Raw genomic sequence first — 19,192 nt, 5'->3', positions numbered from 1 at the left:
GATACCCTGATGAAAGTCTTTGTGCAAAAACTTCACCTTTCTAGTTCATGTAGTTCCTTAGGGTACTTTTTAAAATATATATATATATATATATATATATTTACATCGTTTTCTATTTTTTGTACCTTAGGGTACATTTTTAAAAGTGATGATGCCGGAATAAAGATCTTGATTTTTTTTTTTTAAGTCTTCTGGGGGGTTCTTTCCTAGGTAAATGCTTTTTCTTTTTAGGTCAGTGTGAAATGTTTGTATTTGGAGAAGAGGGAAGGAAATCTCTGTTTGCTGACTCATGTTTTTATTTTGCACTTGAAACTGATAAGGCCACTTAGCTTTTGACATAAACTAAAGCAGGAAGTACAAAAAGGGGCAGGGGAAAAGCAGTGGTCTTGTGAGGCCATTGCGGCACGGACTCAGTGGAGTTCCTGGTGGGAGCTGTGTTACTCGTTTCAATGTCTGAAAAATTGCTTAGCTCCGGGAGGCAGAAACTAGTGAGTAGCCTGCATTTTGCTTCCTCTATGAACATTTACTTCCAAGTTCATAATCTTGTCACCCTAGCTTGAGGAACCCTTCCCCACCCACTGGCCCAGCAGTGTTTGAAGGCAGTAGTTTTGCCTGTAGGGAGGATTTTGTGCCTGTAGGGAGAAGTCTTCCAATATTGAGGCCATAATACCTTAGCTGCGTTTCTAAAACATCGACCTAATCAGGATGGAGCACCATCTGCCCCTTACCAGCCTTGGGTGGCCTCCAGCCACCTGGAATCCTAGCACCTCACCAGGTTTCCGGGAGAACTAGCAGTTTGGAAAAATGGTTTAAAATGGCAGCAGGAGCCAGGCAACGTGGGTTCAAACCCCAGCCCTGCCACGTACAACCACTTACATAACTTTGGACCAGTTATTTCACTTTCCTGCATTTCACTTTTCTTACTTATAAAATGAAGGAAATGACAGTCTTTACTTCAGAAGGTTTTCTTTTTCTTTTTTTTTCTTGGTCACCAAGTTTTTTTTTATGCACCTGTTGAAAAGGGTGTCATGTCATCACTGCTCCCCTCTTACAGTGTGATCCACACTAAATGTCCCCCTTTTTTCCCCCCTGGTAGCGACATCATGTTTATTTTTTTTAATGTATTTTATTTTATATATTTTTTACATCATTTTTCATTTTTGCACAATGTATGCATTTTCATCTTGGTTATTGTCCCCATACAATTCCCACCCCCTCTTATTTTTTTTTTTTTTTTTTTTATATATAGAGGCATGTTTTCTTTCTTTCTTTCTTTCTTTTTGTTTATACATGCACTGGGTACAGTCAGAAGCGCAGGAGGGTGAGAGAATTCACCAGAGCCAGAGCGGAGAGCAGAGCAGGCAGAAGGACCAAAGTACACTGCTGAGGGGAGCAACGGGCGGCAGGAGAGGTCTGCGCGCCATGTGGGACCCTCCTCCGGTGGCCGGGGAGCAGCCGGGGATCGAACCGGCGCCGCAGAGGCCGCGGGCAGCTTCGCAACCCAGCGCTCAACTGCTGCGCCACCGGGGAGGCCCACCACCCCCTCTTATTTTGACCGTATTCCCTCCCTTTCTTGAAACCTGTAATGCATCTTGTCAAATGTGTGTGGGATTAATTGGTGGAAGTCAAAGACCCTTCAGAATCAGCAACAATATGACGCATCAAAGCTTTCGGGTTTCCTTGTATTTATTGTTTGGGGATTTGCAGGCCTTCTTGAATTTGTGGCCAGATGTCTCTGGTCCTTTTTGGACGGTCCCTGGCCAGTATCTGTAGCCACAGCCTCTGTCCTTGCCTTTCTTTCCTCCTCCATCCTCTCACCCAGTCTAGTGTTCAGATGCCAGCAGTAGGCCGCGTTTCAGGGTGAAGCCAGCCCAGTCATTTCCCCTGCACCAGGGCATCCCTTCAGGGTTGTCACTGGAAGCCTGGCCTGTGCACCTTTGCAGCAGGCCCCCAGCTCATTTCTTGTCTCCTCAGCTCCGCTTCCTTCTCCGCCCCAGTCTCTGCTTGGCTTCTCTGCTGTGAGCTTGCTGGGCGCCCTCAGGCTGTTCCCTTCTCTCCACAGCTTGGCCCTGAGTCCCTTGGTGGCTCCTTGATACCTTTAAAAACCTGGTCTTTCCCCCACTCTGCCTTGTGCGTTTGTATGTTATTTGTCTCTTGTAGTTACTTTGGGGAAGAGGCCGGTCCCATCCTTGTTAGGCATTTGTTGTCCACTTCGTCTTTCCCATCCTTTGCATTTTCATCTGGCGAAGAGTAACCGAAGGGTTAAAAGGAGACAGCTCGACTCAGGAACCTGGTGCCTTGTGTGTTCCTGTGCTTCCTTCCTTTCCTGTCAGTGAAAAACAAACTTGAAAAAGTAGGAAATAAAATTTCTACCTGCTTGCCCGGCGGCTCATGGGCACAGGCTTCCTTAATAAATCCCAAAAATGTCGCTGCATTTGTATCGTAGAAATGCAGCTACCTGTTCTTCCAGCAGGAGAAATACTTGAGCAGCAAACCCCAAGCAGATGTTAAGACTATTGTATTTTTATTATTTCCTGTTGCTTTCAGTTTTTGTTGGTGGGGATTTGTTTTGAAACATATTTTTAGAGCCTGTCAATGGCGCTAGCTAGAAAGCCTCACAGCATCTGTTGAGAACTTGACCGTTTTTGTCTGCTGTGTCCACCTCAGAACCTGTGTGGACGGGGACACACGACTTTGTAAACTGTGTCCCTGTTTAGTCATTGTGTGATGGCGCTGTGTCCCGCGGCTCGGAAGGGTTGTTGGAAGGATGAAGTGCTGTGTCTACTTGAGTGGCTTCAGACAGGAGCAATGTGTTCCTCCCATTTCTGGAGCCGGGCGCCCAGGATCAGGGTCCCAGCCAGCTTGGTTCCCGGTGAGGGTCTCTTCCAGATGTGCCCATGACGGCTGCCTGCCCCCCAGGTCCTCACCTGGCCTTCCCTTAGCGTCTGAGCTGGGGGGCAGGCCCGGGGGACAGGCCCGGGGGACAGTGTGCCCACACTCTCCCTGTTCTTACAAAGCCACCAGTCCTGTCCTGCCCTGTCCCACCCTCCTCATTTAAGCTGACCTCATGGAAGCTGAATTACTCTGTTAGTCACATCAGAGGTCAGGGCTCTGGCATGGGTTTTAGGAGCGAAACCATTTTATCCGTGGCCTCCATCAAAGCCCCTGACCCATCACCATTGCTTAAGAAATTGTGACTTTGTGGCGGAGGTGATTGTAAACATTTTTTCCCTTCCCTCTTCTGTAGGTGCTGACGTGGGGGTCCTGCCGCGAAGCGCTCGGAATGGTCGTTTCTGCTTTCCAGGACCTCAGAACGGAGCCACTCAGGAGACGCCTATGCCCGTGAAGTGAAGGCCCTGCCGTCCTCGCATCCGGAGACGCCGCTGCCTCACCCCGCGGGAGGGCAGGACCAGCGCGGCCACGATGAACGTGACCAGTTTATTTTCCTTCACCAGCCCGGCTGTGAAGAGGCTGCTCGGGTGGAAGCAGGGCGACGAGGAGGAGAAGTGGGCCGAGAAGGCCGTGGACGCCCTGGTGAAGAAGCTGAAGAAGAAGAAGGGCGCCATGGAGGAGCTGGAGAAGGCGCTGAGCTGCCCCGGGCAGCCCAGCAACTGCGTCACCATCCCCCGATCGCTGGACGGCCGGCTGCAGGTGTCCCACCGCAAGGGGCTGCCCCACGTCATCTACTGCCGCGTGTGGCGCTGGCCCGACCTGCAGAGCCACCACGAACTGAAGCCCCTGGAGTGCTGCGAGTTCCCCTTCGGCTCCAAGCAGAAGGAGGTGTGCATCAACCCCTACCACTACAAGCGGGTGGAGAGCCCCGGTAAGTGAGCCCCGGTGGGCGCCGTCCTGGTGGCGGGCGTGGCTGTGACCCAGGTCCCCGAGGTGCGGGCCAGCCCCCCAAGTCACTCCCAGCATTGGGAACCAACGTGCCCTTGATCAAAGAGCATGTGACGTTTGTATTAAAAAAGAAGCCCCGGCACCAAAAAATCACAGTCTTCCCCGCATTTTCAGTTTGTCATTTTGGAATATTAGGGGAACTAGTCATCTCCATGCGCCCTGGAATGTTGTGCGTGTTCTGACAGCCTCACCGCTGCAGGTCCCTTGATTTCTTAGGAGCAGGACTCGGCCAGTGGAGAGTGCAGTGCTAATTAATACTGCTAGCTCTTGATCTATCTGTTTTCTCTCTGAATTTATTTTTATGTGGCACATTCTCTATGCACTTCTCTAGACCGATTTAGCTCTGAGTTATTACAAGGAAATAAAGCCAGGAAGGGAAGGCACCTGGGGTGGAGGCCTGCATACCGGAGGGGAAACCATCGTGAGTGCCGTGGCCAGGGGCCACTTTATCCAGAAGAACAGCTCCTCTTCCCGCCTCCACTGGAGTTTTGCTGTGACATATTCCCCATGGATGATATGGAGGAATTATGTCCTGCTGTGGGATCATTTGATATGATTCCCTTGGAAAGTATGCCAGTGTCTGCATGTGTGATCTCTGGGGGAGTAGAGTAAAATCTGTCTTTGAAAGTCTGAATGGTTTGGCGCTCAAATTAGACATTCTGGACAGTTGCATCCACTGGAAAATGATGAGGCAATAATCTTCAGTACTGAAATCTCACTGTCAGACTAGAACCGGTTTTGCTGGAGGGCTGGTTATTAATAGCCGGTGGGTTACTGAAGAGCCCCACACCTGGCTGTGCGTGGGAACCACGTGGCTCCCCTCCCAGAAGTTCAGATTCTGCCATGGCCTGGTGATCCCCTGATCCCGCTTGGTGGACAAGCGTTCAAGCTGGTGCCACCACAGGGTCGGTGCTTGGGGGCTAATGAGCTCCATCATGTCACAGCACGGTTCTCAAAAGGTGGTGTGGGCTTCCTGTGGAATATTGAAGGCACACAACGGTTTCAACAACTAGGAGATCATAGAATGAACGTCTTTGTATCTGCTACTCAGTTTACGAAATGAAAGCTCACACATAAAACTGCAAGTCCAGTAGAAGCTCCTTTGCCTTCAGTGACCTCTGTTCTGACTTTGGAGATTATCATTTTCTTTTGTGCTTTTATGCTCTTGTGACGTAGTCCATGACAGTATGTAATGTTGTTTTGATATTTAAGAGAGTGAGACAATGGGAGAGTATCCTTCTATAACTTATGTTCAGTCAACATTCTATTTTTGTGAATTCTAAATGATACGCTTTAGGACGACTGTTCTGTTTGTGAATAATCCCTGGAGATTTTATTGTCACTCCACTGATTTTATCTGGGGAAGGGTTGACAGTGTGATGCTCTGGGGTGTACTGCTTTTCTAAGTTTAGTTAGGTCTTTTTCTTTAAGTTTCCTCCGTAAGGTTCTTGCACATTTTTTCTTAGATTAATTTCTGGAGAACTGTCATGTTTTTATTGTATCCTATTAAATGTCACATTTTGTGACCCTGGCTGGGACTGCCTTTGCTTTTTTCCCCACAACTGTGCCAAATTCTCCTCATTCAACCTAGACACATTCTTTTTTTTTTTTAATAAATTTTATTTTTATATTCCCCATACAATTACAACCCCCTTATTTTGACCCCAAGCCCTCCTTTCCCCGCCCCCCTCCCCCCATAGACTGTCTCTGGTTCATAGTTGTTTATTGATTTTGATTTTCACTTTCTTATAGTTATTCATTTTCCTGGTCCCTTATCTAAGTTTTCTAGATTCCTGCTATGAGTGAGACCATCCGGTATTTTTCTTTTTCTTTCTGGCTCATTTCGCTGAGCATGATCCCTTCCAGCGCCATCCATGTTGCTGCAAATGGCATGTGTTTATCTTTTTTGATTGCTGAGTAATATTCCATGGTGTATATGTACCACATCTTCTTGATCCAGTCATCTATTTTTGGGCATTTGGTCAACCTAGACATTCTTTACTGTTTGGAATACCTGCTATGATGTAAAAACAACTTAAAACCCAACACAGAGGGCCTCCTTGGTGGCGCAGCGGTTGAGCGCTGGGTTGCGAAGCTGCCTGCGGCCTCTGCGGCACCGGTTCGATCCTCGGCTGCTCCCCGGCCACCGGAGGAGGGTCCCACATGGCGTGCAGACCTCTCCTGCCGCCCGCTGCTCCCCTCAGCTGTGTACTTCGGTCCTTCTGCCTGCTCTGCTCCCTGCTCTGGCTCTGGTGAATTCTCTCACCCTCCCGCGCTTCTGACTGTACCCAGTGCTTGTATAAACAAAACAGACAAACAAACAAACAAATAAATAAATAAAACATGCCTCTACCAAAAAAAAAAAAAAAAAAAAAAAAAAACCCAATACAGAGATGCCCATTTGTCTTTTGACCATAACTTGAGATGGAGCTCAGAGTTTTGGAGAAATGTAGTGTGCAAGTCATACATACTAGCAAGATTATTTCGATGCATGATTTTTTGATCTCCATGTAACTTCAATGCATGGAAGATTCTAGTCCTACTTTGCAAATGATGAAATTGAGGCCCCCATACACTAAGAGACCTGTTTGTCCACAGCTGGGATTCACTGTGCAGAAAACACGGTGGATATATTTTCTCCATCCTTCTGCCCCCCACTCTACTCCAGCCTTCCAGTCTTCCACCTTGTGCCGCGCTAATTGACTCCTGGCTGGTCCCCTCTTCCCACTTCAGTCCATGATCCACAGAGCATGTTAGGATCCCCCCCTTCCCTCTTACTAAGAGCCTGGCACTCTCAGGTCCTTGCCTGCCCTTCCACCTTTGTTTCACACTCTTCCAGGTTCTGTGTGCTTCAGTCCCGTGGAAGCATGCCACGCGCTTTCCCTCGCTCTCATTCTCCCTTGGCCTGGCCACTCTGATTTACTAACCTGCAGGCAGAATGTGTGCCTCATGGTGAATTGGTGAAGAATGGTGAAGGGGGCCTTCCTTTTGCTAGAAGGTCCTACCTTGACTGTTACAAAAGATGCATCTTTGGAAAAGTACAAAACATTAAGGTTTTTTTTTTATTAGTATTATCATTATTCGGCAAATGTATGGAAAGTTATGGGAGTGAAAACATTCGTGCGCCCTCTGAAGACTCCCCTGGCTGGTGATATAACAGGTGGCTGTTTGCTTGGCCTATCAGTAGCCTTCAGAGCCCAGGCTGCTATTAGTGGTTGAATTAAATGCAGGTTTTCTTTTTCTTTGCCACAGTAAATGCTGACGGTGGCCAGTCGTCTCTGTGGTGTGGAGAAGACCATCCGGTCGCAATCTGCTACTATTGAAATGCCTTTGCAGAGGCTTCCTGCCTTTTGGTCTTATCTTTTTTTTCTTAATGTGTTTTTCACATGGTTCTTGAAAATTATCTCCTGTGCTTTGAATGTAATCAACTTGAAAGGCTGTGCTAAACCTGAACTTGAGCTTCTGAGATTTTGATGTCTTTAACGTGACATCTGAGCCTCCTCAGGTGCCTCAGTGCTCGGCACCTTGACTCCCAGATGGTTCAGATTGAGACATACCTCAAGTCCTCTTCACCTTGGCAAATGAGAGTTTTCACTCTCGGGCTGCCACCGTCTTCATGTAATCGTGGCCTGGTGAGCTTCCCTTGAACAGGAGTCTTGAAATTATAGGGGCAGGGACGTGAAAAGGTGTTTGCAGGAGCTAAGGGAGTGGGGCTGGAGGGCAGTGGGTGTAGCTGTCACTCACAGTCCTGGGGTCCTGGGGTCCAGTGTCTGTTCTGACTGGTACCTGTTAGTTTTGCGACACGTTGCCATGGGCGGAAACTGGGTGAAGGGTAGGCGGGGTTTGTCTGCCTGTTTCTTACAGCTGCACGGGGCTCGATAGTGCTTTCCATTTAAAAATAGGGAGCAGGGCCTCCCCGGTGGCGCAGCGGTTAAGCGCTGGGTTGCGAAGCTGCCCGCGGCCTCTGCAGCGCCGGTTCGATCCCCGGCTGCTCCCCGGCCACCGGAGGAGGGTCCCGCATGGCGCGCAGACCTCTCCTGCGGCCCGCTGCTCCCCTCAGCAGTGTACCTCGGTCCCTCTGCCTGCTCTGCTCCCCGCTCTGGCTCTGGTGAATTCTCTCACCTCCCCGCTTCTGACTGTACCCAGTGCTTGTATAAAAAAAAAAGAAAGAAAGAAGAGAGAGAAGAGAGAGAGAGAGAGAGAGAGAGAGAGAGAGAAAGAAAACATGCCTCTATATAAAAAAAAAAATAAATAAATAAATAAAATAATAAAAATAGGGAGCATGAGAAACAGCCGGGTCAGCTCACGACTCAGTCACACCAGCCTTTCCGTGTGCTGCTCCGGTGGGTCCGTTTTACTCTGTCACCCAGAATTTTAAAAAGACACACTCAGAAGTTGAGATTTGATAAAATATTTTTTGAAACACCAAAACCAAAATCGTTTTGTAAACAGTGTTTTGCTTCATCCTGCGAATGTGTTTGTACTTGAACCAATGACCACAAAAACTTCTGCTGAAAGAGACCTTTCAGCCTCATGTTAGTCTATACCCTGGAGGATGGGGGCAGGAGAAGTGTTGACTTTCCCCTCCAGTTGAGCTGAGAGGTGATTTGGAGGAGTCATAACTGAAGTGTGAGTCAGATAGCAAGATACGATCAGGACAAGTGTTTTGAAGCTTTGGGATTAATTAGCAATATTGACTATAGAAATGAAACATGATCTGTGTGTTGGAGTTCTCTGGAGAAACAGAACCAGTAGGATAGAGATCTACACTTAGACTCACTGTAGGAACTAGCTCATGTGGAGGCTCAGAAGTCCCTCCATCTGCTCTTGCAAGCTGGGGGTCCCAGAAAGCTGGTGGTGGCACCCCGACTGAGTCCAGAGGCCCAGGAGCACCCGTGCATCCAAGGAGAAGATGAAACCCTCTGTTCACACAGAAAACATCAGATTCGCCCTCCCTCTCTCTGCCTTTGTATTTGACTGGGGGGCTGAACTGTTTGGATGATGTCCCCTCCCTTGGGGAGGGTTGTTTAGTCTGCCAACTCAAATGCTGGTCTCCTCCAGAGACACCCTCGCAGACTCAGCCAGCAGATCATGTTCTAATATATGTGGGCATCCCTTTAACCCAGACACGTTGAGCCTAAAATTTAGCATCAGGCCTATGTTCATCTGCATCTGACTCTGTCCAAACAAGTGTGGTGCGTGTACAACCCTCAGATTGCGGGGCGGGCCTGCAGCTGACACACCCCCAAGAGTGGTCACAAAAATCCCTCCTTCAACACATCTGGCCATTGTGTGCTGGTACAGATATAGATGTGTATGATGTGTATATTTTATTGTACGAGGGATTTAAATCCATTTATAAGAAGACATCATGTAGAAAGCATCATTAGTAATGCAGACCAGGGAAAACACATGAGTGGAAGGTCAAGACCTTGGGGATGTTAGCACATGTTGCTTATGAGTTACCATGACACAGACACACCGCTGTGTGTAGTCACTGTGTGTGTGTGTGGTCTTGGTCTGGGTGGTTCTCTGATAGTTCTGAGGTGGGAGAGAAATGTGTATGACATGGAGAGGAAGAAAAAATTCCTTAAAAGCTGGAAGTACAAGCCACAGCCTCTGGCCTGCAGGGTGGTTTGGGAGGTCAGGGCAGAGGCGTCCTGGGGAGCTTTCCTTGGGGCGAGGACAGTGTCCCTGCTGCAGTGCGCAGGCCTCCAGTTGTGTGTCCACGTGGAAGTGCTACTTGAACAAGCACTTGGTGTCTCTGCTTCTCTTCAAGCTTACCTGTAGCCAGGTGAACAAGGAGTATACATGGTGAACTTCTCTCCAAGGTATTATCAGTGGCATTTAGTTCATGTTTGATAATTTCATCATTGTCATCTATAGCACAGTAGTTTCTCTCCTGACCTCGCTCCTAGTTTCCTTGGGGGATGTGTTCCAGTACCCCCAGTGGATGCCTGAGGACACAGACAGTACGGAATCCTATATATGCTAGGCTTTTTCGTATATATAACTATGATGAAGTTTACAGATTATACATACTAAGAGACTAATGACAACTTAAAATGAAACAATTAACAAGAATATGTTATCGTAAAAGTTAAGTGTATGGTGGTCTCCCTCAAAGCTCAAAGTCTCTTCCTCTTCCTGGGGTTTTGGCTGACCATGTTAACTGAAACCACGGCAAGTGGAACTGCAGATCAGGGGGGGCTACTGTATTACTTAGAGAACAGATGAAGTAATATAATCACAAATAGGATTTTATACCCGCATCTTTTACTGGATTCACACTCTTAAATACAAGCATGAGGTTAAGTTTATTATTCTGATGTTTTGTTGTTTTGTTTTGTTTTTTTTTTCTGAGTGACTGATGCTTTATTTAAGACATTGGTTTTGTGTTATTTGTTAATGGAGGAACATATGGAAAGTTTTAGCAGTTACTACGTGTTACTTTTACACGAATTGTAAAAGTACATTAAGGACATAAAGTGAAGCAGGCATCTAGGCTATTGCTGTGTGGTTTGTTTCTCTGCAGAGTTTCTCTGTTGCCTTATCCACTCCAATTTGAGATTTTGTGTTCTCTGTAGATGACAGGAAATGTCTTTTGTGCTTCTGCTTTCCTGACCACTGTCCACCATTCATTCTTCAGTCTATGCCGCAGTAACTGGCAAGAAAAGATAATTTTCAGCTCTTCCTGATTCTTCTAGCGCTGGGCGCTTTTCCATCCCCCACTGCTACTTTATAGCCAGCTCGCAGCTATTAAAAACAAAACACACCAAAAAATGGCTGCCGGAAAAGGGCAGTTTTGAAGACCATCAAAGTGTGGCGTTCTAGTGAAAAAAGTAGGATAAGGGTCGCATCCACTGAAAAACTGTTCAAAAAGCCATTTTCATGTAATATTATCATTTGGAAAGACTAAGATAAATGTTGCATTATTTCAAGAAAAATGTCCTAATACATGAGAGCAGGGTGTATGCTGATTACAATGGCATGGAAGTATTTTAAACAAAAAGGAAAGGCCTGGCTAATACTCCTGAGACTGGCTGTGGGTGAAAGAACATTGAGACCTGTGAGTTGTGCTTTTGGCTTGTGCCCATGTGTGGAGCCGCCTCAGCCAGTGATTTCTTGCAGGCTTGGGAATGCTTGGTGGGAGTCGGGGTGAGTGGGGTAGCCACAGGTGATGCGATGGGTCCATGTTGGGGCCCCCTGTGTTCTCAATGGACACTTGCAGAAGTGAGAGGCGTGGAAGGGAAGGTTGGCTTCTGTAGGGAGCGCAGGCTGATTCCTGGCACTGAGCATCTCTGTAGCACTGTGTTAAAGGTCCCAGATAGCCTGAAGAATGGTGAAGCTAAAAATTGCAAATTTTGTTCGTTTGCCAGCTTGCCTGGGAACTAGAGTGACTTTTAGTGCTGGTGTTGGGATAAAAGACTGCAGACTGGGGTCCCTTGTGTGTAGTCTGGGCTGGTCTCTCCTGTCTAGCACGCCTCTTCCCATCTGGGGGAGATGAGCAATTAACCAGCCATTCGCCCACTCCACTCTCCTAATGACCAGTGTCCTCCACGAATAACGGAGGATGGATTTCTCCACTTCTGAGGCCTTCAGCACGGGCGCCTGGCCGGAACTGGCCATCGCAGACCTGCTGGTCACAGAACTGCTTCAGCAACCTCTGCAAGGTGACTAGAAGAAACTGTCACTTCTCTGACAAACGATGTCTCTGCAAACCGATTATGTTTAAATGAAGAGATTTCAGCCAACAATTGTTTTCCTTAAATGGTAAAACATTCAAGTGGTCATTTTATGCTCTGGGTCTTGTTTTATACAAGTCAATCTCAGTTCATTTTACTGTCAGGTATTGCACCTGTGCACTCGATGTATTTCACGTAGTACATGGAGAGAGCAACACATTTTGGTTTTTTTAACTTTTTTATTGAGGTGACTGTTGGTTTACAACATGGGGTGTGCTCTTGTGGGGGTGGGGGGTGGGGTTCCCGTCTCTTCAGATCCCCGTGGGTCTTGGCAAACCTCATAGACCTAGTCTGACCTCAGTTCTAGCAGCTGCTCCCGAGATTGCTGTGCTGGTCTTCGCTCTTTCCCACAGAGAAAGCCTCTTCTCTGAGGAGCGGCCTGGATGCTGTCCTCACACACACCTTCACTGACCACCTGCCTCCTTCCTGGGCTGAGCACTTCAGTCATCAAAGGGCAAAGGGACAGTCTTTGGTTTTTATACAATTTTTATATACAATTTTTCTGAACTAAAAATAAGTGTCTGTGTGACAGCAGAGTGGGATCACCCCGTGGGGTTTTCCTGTTCCTGTGACTCCTTGGACGATCGTAGCTGGTTGGCTAGCTCTGAAGCAGACTCAGCAGCATTTTCTCTGACAGTCTCTTCCTCTGAACCTCAAACCAGTTTATCCAGGGTATGGTGACGTGCTGCACAGATGATTAAGATGAGTAAAACAGTTGTAGGCAAATGCTTTTGAAACATAGAACCTTCTGCTTTTAAATAGGAAAAACAGGTAATTTTAAAGCTAGTCATTAAAAAAAAAAAAAAAAGAATATTGAAGGGATCCTGTCCCAGGGACGCAGGGCAAGAGCCTGTTTGATCAACACAAATAATGGACAGAATTGAATTATCAACCACTGAGGAAAACCCTCAGTGATAATCCCGGGGGGCGGGGGAGTTCCTCACGGTGGAGGTGGAATTCTTTAGGAAACTCGGGACATGTGTAACAGAGATACTTATGCCTCTCTCTCTGGTAGTGAGATTGAAATACACTGGGTGAGAATCTCAGGTGAAAACCTCTGCTCTAAAAGTCTGGCCCTGGGCGGGTCTCAGTGACAAGTACTTGTCCTCTTGGAGATGTTTATCCTGCGAAACGGGGAGTGATGATCTCCACTTGCCAGGGTTGTGGGGTTAAACATGCTCGTGGCAAGACCTCATGCCCTAGTGCATCTTCTTTCCTCAGTTTCCTTATTTCAGTTTTTAAATTTTTATTGAAGTATAATGGGCTTATAAAATGATGTCGGTTTCAGGCTTCTGGTGTTATAATTTGACATCTGTCTGGTTTCTACCCTCCACTGGACAGTGGAACCCTTCACCCAGTTTCCACACCCCAGCCCCTCAGTGATCACCTTCGTGTTCTCATAATCCGAGAGTTTGTTGAAACATAATGTGGCCGAAGCAGTGAAGTAAGGACTGTAACTTCGGGGCGCATCCTTAGAGGAAAAGTGAAATTTGTGATGTAAGTTTTCACTCAACAAATCTCCAGGAACACGAATGATAAGTGATGATAATAACAATAAAAAGTAAAATAACTGTTTTCATGCTTCCTCTGTGCCAGGCATCCCGTGTAATCCTGACAACCATAGGGTTTAATCCTGACAACCATAGGGCTGAGGGCCGACGGGGTTGCCTAGACACGTGTGGCTTGAGTAAGTCGTCTGCACACACCTTGTACCAGAGAGCAGAAGTGACCTCTAGCCCCACACCCCTGCAGCTTCCCAGAGCAGGCACTCCCCACCCAGTCAATCCAAAGTGTGCAGTAGAACACGTGACTGGGCCATGTGTGCACCAGCTGCGTGAGTTTGACTGATAATGGTAGATTGAGGGAGGCCACACCTGTGCTTGGAGTGGTTCTGGGGCTTTATTTGTGTTTATTTCCCTTTGGTCAGTAATCTTCATCATTAGATAACAAGTGTCTGTTTTGTGGAATATGTTTAGCGGAATCAAACTTGAACTCAGAATGAGAACTAATTACATTCAGCTGCAATTACAAATTAAGCCAGGCAGCCTGGTGGACACCTGGGGACGCTCATTTACATATCAATAGTGTCTGATGGAGATTAGACATGCGGGCCCCACTGCGCTATGTGTCAGTGAGTCACCCTCACTTTCCAGAGCCCAGGAACTTGCTCACACTAACCTGTGCATCCCCAGACAGCCCCTAGCCCTGTGGGTAAGAGCTTCCCCCCTGGAGCCAGCCAGCCAGAGTTTGCATCCCAAGTTCACTGCTTGTCGGCTTTATCTTTCTTTAGGCAAGTTACTTAATGTGTGTACCTCAATATCCACTTTACCAAGTGGAGGTAACGGTCAGGGTTATAGGATCAAATGAGTTAATATTTGCTATAAGCATGTGGCCATCGTCAGCCCTGTGTAAATGCTGAATTAAAACACTGGACAGTAGTACTGTTACGCAATTGTATTAGTAAGAAGGGAGGTTCGTAAATTGCCCTCGTTCGTTGGCTAGTAAATCATGGAGCAGGGCATCCAGCTTTGATGTCTACGCTGAAAACATCTCAGTGAAATTGTGCCTCACATGTGCCTTATGAAGGATTTGCGTTTTCCTCTTGATATTTTTAGCTCGCACCCTGGAGCTGTTCCACCTCTTCCAAACAGTTCTAATAACACAGCACCTTCCTCCTACGGTTGTTAAGCACATAAATATTTAGCAAAGGAAAGGAAACCAGGGTAAGGATAGATGAGAAGATATGGGAGGGGAGGGAGCCAGCATTGGGGAGTCTGCTGTGTGCACCTCAGAGCTGAGGTGGGGGTGGGGCTTGCTTCATTATCCAGGAACAGGCACAGGCTTGTTGCCTAGGTCCATCCAGCCAGTGTTGGGGATGCCCTGGTCTTCAGCTTGTTTTGGCTCCATACCTCCTGACCCAGAATATCAGATACTTCCATGCATTTCCCTGTCAAACTTGATGGCCTTTTCTGTTTCCTGCTAACTTGAATCAGAACTGACACTGTGGAGTTTTAGAGATGAAAGGGATGAAAGAAATTTGACTTAAGGTGAGTGAAAGGTTCGGCGCGGTAAAGAAAAGGAGAGCCAGGCTAAATTTCTCAAAGGGAGGGAAAGTTTATTGCGCCCCGGGCGGACCTCACAGACCCAAGGCGGGGGTCAGTGGAGTCGCGCACGTTGTTAGGGGGAAGCAGGGTTTTATAGGGCGAGGAGAGGTCAGGTGGGTAGTTGGGCTCTTACAGCGGGAAAAGTTTGTAGGGCAGGTAGAGGTTCTTTGTCTGAGACGAGACTCGTAGGGGGAGGGGGGAGGCTCATTGCCTGAATCCTCCAGGCAGGTATCCGCATTCCTGCCCCCCAGGTGGGCTTCCTGGTTGGCTCCTGCATTCAGGCCTCCTGCATGGACCCTTCATACCAGCCTTTTGTTGATAGGAAAAGGGGCGAGGGTTCTTTATTTGGCTATTTCCTGCTGAAAAGGGGCGAAGATCAAGGGGGTGACTCAGGCCTGGTTATGAGGGTCTTCTGCAGGGATGTGAGAATATGGGTGGAGAAGAAGTTGGTTACAGGTGGTAGGAGACATTTCCCGAATGCGAGCCTGTATGAATTTTAGGCGGCAAGGAACGAAAAGAAAAAATAAGGTTATAATTAGTATTGGCCCCAAGATTGGGAGGAGCCATGACACTATAGGATTTTGAACCCATGTCAGCGGAGAGTTGGAGTCCCCGGTTTTCCATTCCATGTCTTTGGGTATTTTTATTAAGGCTTCTACATTTTGTTCTACAATGCCCGATTTGTTGATATAGTAACATTATTTCCTGAGAAACAAGCAGGTACCCCCTTTATTAGCTGTTAACAAGTCCAGAGCCCGCCGGTTTTGGAGAGTGACCTGTGCCAGGGAGGTGAGCTGTCTTTGTAATGATGCTAAAGACACACAGGTTTTTCCTAAGGAGGTATCCATTCTTTCATGAAATTCCTGGGCAGTAATCAGGCTGTGTCCCAGGGCCCCACCTGCCATACTTGCAGCTGCTATCGATGATGCCAGGCTAATTCCAACCATGATTGGAAGAAAGGCTGCCCGCTTAGTCAGATGTGGTGAGAATAACTAACCTAGCTCAGACCGTCTGTACAGAGTTAACTGTGGGACCACGAGGACTTGGATACGTGGGCCTGGAGTAGCAGAATTAATACACTGAGAGAGAGAGCCATTGCACCAGAAAAAGTTTCCCTTTGCTGTTGTTCGGAGCACAGAAGTAACTGAAATGTTAGAAGCACAGGAATGAAAGCTGACAAGGGCATCAGTTTGATAGTGGGGGACTGAGAGTTGGGGAGTCTGGCAAGCAGCATCCGTTGAGATTAATTGGAACTGCCACCAGTAGAGGCCTCTGAAGGGAAGCACAGAGGAAACAAGAGGAGGTGTTAGTCTCAAAAAAGTCATTTAGGAAGGTTATAGCGTTTTGGATTATATGAATCCAGGTTGAGGGTGTCTCGGTCTTTTCTGATGATGTTAGCTAATTTTATAGGATTTGTTCTGAATGGAGGATGTCCTGGGAGACTTGGACTGTGGCATTTTGTGTCGGGACATATTCCCTTGAGATGGACAGTGTTGCCACTGGATAGGAATGCCAGCCAGTGCACACTGCGGCTTGGACTCCCTGTACCCAACGTTGACGGACCAGAGAGAACATTTGGCCTTTGTCTGGAAGGTGCACTGTGCATGACTGGTAAGGGCACCCCCCATATTCTCTATAGGTATTTTTGCAGTGATCTAAGGTTTGATGGTAAAGAAACAAAACAAGGTGTTTATAGGGTTAGTAATCGATGAAAGAGTTAGGGTGAGAGTGATGGGTGCTGTGCATCCGGCCTGTGGGCAATCCGCAGTACCCACCTAGTGAGTGGTCTCAGTGGATCCTGAGACAAAGGTCTCCATAACTTTGAATTTCCATACCCAGGACACTGAGCTAGGGGAGATTTTGACAAGAAATGCACATCCTAGTAGGACCCAGGTTACGACATACATACTGTGTGTCTTCAGGGGCACGTTTGACCCGTGATAGATGGTGCCAGGAGGGGTGTCCCAGAAGTGTTACCGCTGTAGGCGTGGTGAGAATAACCGTGTGTGGGCTGGTCCACCGAGGCTGCAGTGGCTTTGGCTGAAGCGATTTGAGCAGGACTTGGTCTCCTGGATATAGTGGTAGGGAAGGTTGGTTGAGGAGGTCGAGATCCGATGCAGGACTGGGTAAGTACCGGTCTGTGTGTTCCCGGAGCAGTTGGCTGAGTAGGGAGAGGTCAATCCTGTCCGGGTAGGTGTCCACGCAGTTGGTGAGCTGCAAAAGAGGGTAGGCGAACTCCCCTTTGAGGTGACATGCAAGCATAGGTTTGACGACGGGAACATATTTGTTAGACTTTTGCACTCAAGGAGGGGTGGAAGAAGACTCAGGAATTGGCGCTCATTAGGCTCCTAAGTCGGAGTGATGGAGGGGACTGATAGTGAATAGGGGAAGGGTCTGCAGCAGAGTCAGTTGTGAGAGCAAAAGCCCTTGCATCCGCCTTGTTATTTCCTGTGGTAATGTAAGAATTGTCAGTTGGTGTCCTTTCAGTGGATAATGGCGACTTCAGTTGGAAGCTGCAAGGCTATTAAAAGCTTAAGGATAAGTTTAGCGTTCATGATGGGGGACCCCTTGGCGGAAAGGAACCCCCTTTTCTGCTAAATCGCAGCATGACTGTGAGCAATAAGGAAGGCATATTTTGAATTTATATAGATGTTGACTTACTTTTTTTTTTTTTTTTAATAGAGGCATGCTTTTATTTATTTATTTGTTTGTTTGTTTTGTTTATACAAGCACTGGGTACAGTCAGAAGCACTGGAGGGTGAGAGAATTCACCAGAGCCAGAGCGGGGAGCAGAGCAGGCAGAAGGACCGAAGTACACTGCTGAGGGGAGCAGCGGGCGGCAGGAGAGGTCTGCGTGCCATGTGGGACCCTCCTCCGGTGGCCGGGGAGCAGCCGGGGATCGAACCGGCACAGCAGAGGCTGCAGGCAGCTTCGCAACCCAGCGCTCAACCGCTGCGCCACCGGGGAGGCCCTTGACTTTCTTATGTTTGCTGAGGGTAAGGTCCCTGGTTAAGTGCTATGAGTTTTGTCTTTTGGGAGGTGGTTTTTCCGGGCAGTTTTCCTGTGTCGATTACCTGATCGATGGTAACAGTGGCCTAGTTGGCCCTCTGCTGAACGTGCGCATCTTCACAAGAGCTGCCAGTCTACAAGCACAGGAGGCATCTGACAAAGGAGAGTTTGCGTATCTTCCAGGATTTCAGGACAGAAATGGGCGGCAGAAAGGGGACCAGAGACAGGCAGGAGAGTGGCTGGGTTGAGAGAATTAGACTGAGTGAGACTCACTAGAGGGTTTTCGATAAAAAATACATGGAAATTTTGTAAGCAGGAAGTGTTACAGGGCAGGGAGAGGGACAGCCCAAACCCCGCAAACCTGCCTATTCTAAATGGGTTCTGCCATCCGCCGCATCAACACAAAACATAGGAGACTTCAATGGGAAGGAACTTTAATAAAACTAGGAAACAATACAGGAGAGGCAAAGAGTCTAGTTTCTAAATGAAGCACCCAAAGTTACCCATCCCCTCGTGGGTAAAAGTCCATCCATATGGGAATGGCCCAGAGCAAGGCCCCAAAGCCTGCCCCAGGTCTAAAGCATCTTCCAGTGGGGACCCACAGAAAAGGGTCAGAAACAACCAGACAAGCCCGGAAGGAAAAGAGCAAAATCAACATCAAGATAAAAGCTGCCATTGTCACCTCCCCACGGGTCTCACCCACATCTGTGTCACCCCGTCCACGACCAAAAGACAAGCGCAGTTTCTTTACGTGTCTCTAGGCTCCATGCGCCTCCTCCAGGTCTCCTGGCTCCATCCTGCTTCCTTCCTCAGTCTCTTCTGCAGCTTCTTTTTTCTTCCTGCTCAGCTCCACCCTCCCTTGGGTGGGGCAGGGAACCTCCCCCTTTCCTGGGGACCACCCTGTTGCAGAAGGAGTAAGAGTGGAGAGCGAGCGGTGCGGGGAATATACTTGGGTGGGTCTTTCCAGAGTAAGTTTGAGGGATTCCCGGGTGAGTAGAGCTGTCGCCGCCAGGGCTCTAAGGCAGGGTTGCCAGCTTCTAATGGTGGGATCCATCTGCTTGGAGAGATAAGGGATAGGATGCAGGGCTGGTCCGAGAGGCTGGGAAAGGCCGCCTGCCGCAGTGCCCCAACGTTCGTCTGTGAACAGGAGCAAAGGCTTTTCTGGATCAGGAAGGGTAAGGACAGGTGCCTGAAGAAGGATATGTGTGACCCTGCGGACTCTCCGGGGGATTGGAGAGGTCCTTCAGGGAGGCTTTTGCTGTATCATACAGTGGCTTGGCTAAGGAAGCAAAATTAGGGATACAGTGTCAGAAGAATCCAACCAAACCTAGGAAAGAAAGGATTTGTTTTGCCGATTCAGGGGAGGGAAGGTCCCGGATGGCCTGTTTGTGGTCCACCGTCAGCTGTTTGGAGGAAGGAGTTAGTGGAAGACCC

The 19,192-nt window shown here is 48.0% G+C and overlaps 1 protein-coding gene across 1 annotated transcript in view; it reads left to right on the top strand.

Moving 5' to 3' along the window:
• Positions 1-19,192, top strand: part of SMAD1 (SMAD family member 1) — a 68,774-nt gene that overhangs the window by 24,071 nt on the left and 25,511 nt on the right. The window contains exon 2 of the mRNA XM_037497515.2: positions 3,248-3,823. Coding sequence (XP_037353412.1) covers positions 3,424-3,823 — 400 coding nt within the window. The 5' untranslated portion in view covers positions 3,248-3,423. The remainder of the gene's footprint in view (positions 1-3,247; positions 3,824-19,192) is intronic.

The sequence above is a fragment of the Talpa occidentalis genome, unplaced genomic scaffold, assembly GCF_014898055.3.
Source record: "Talpa occidentalis isolate TD23 unplaced genomic scaffold, MPIMG_talOcc4v2.1 talOcc4.8, whole genome shotgun sequence".
Taxonomy (NCBI): Eukaryota; Metazoa; Chordata; class Mammalia; order Eulipotyphla; family Talpidae; genus Talpa; species Talpa occidentalis.
Note: the sequence above shows the minus strand (reverse complement) of the source record. Positions and strands in the feature narration are given on the sequence as shown.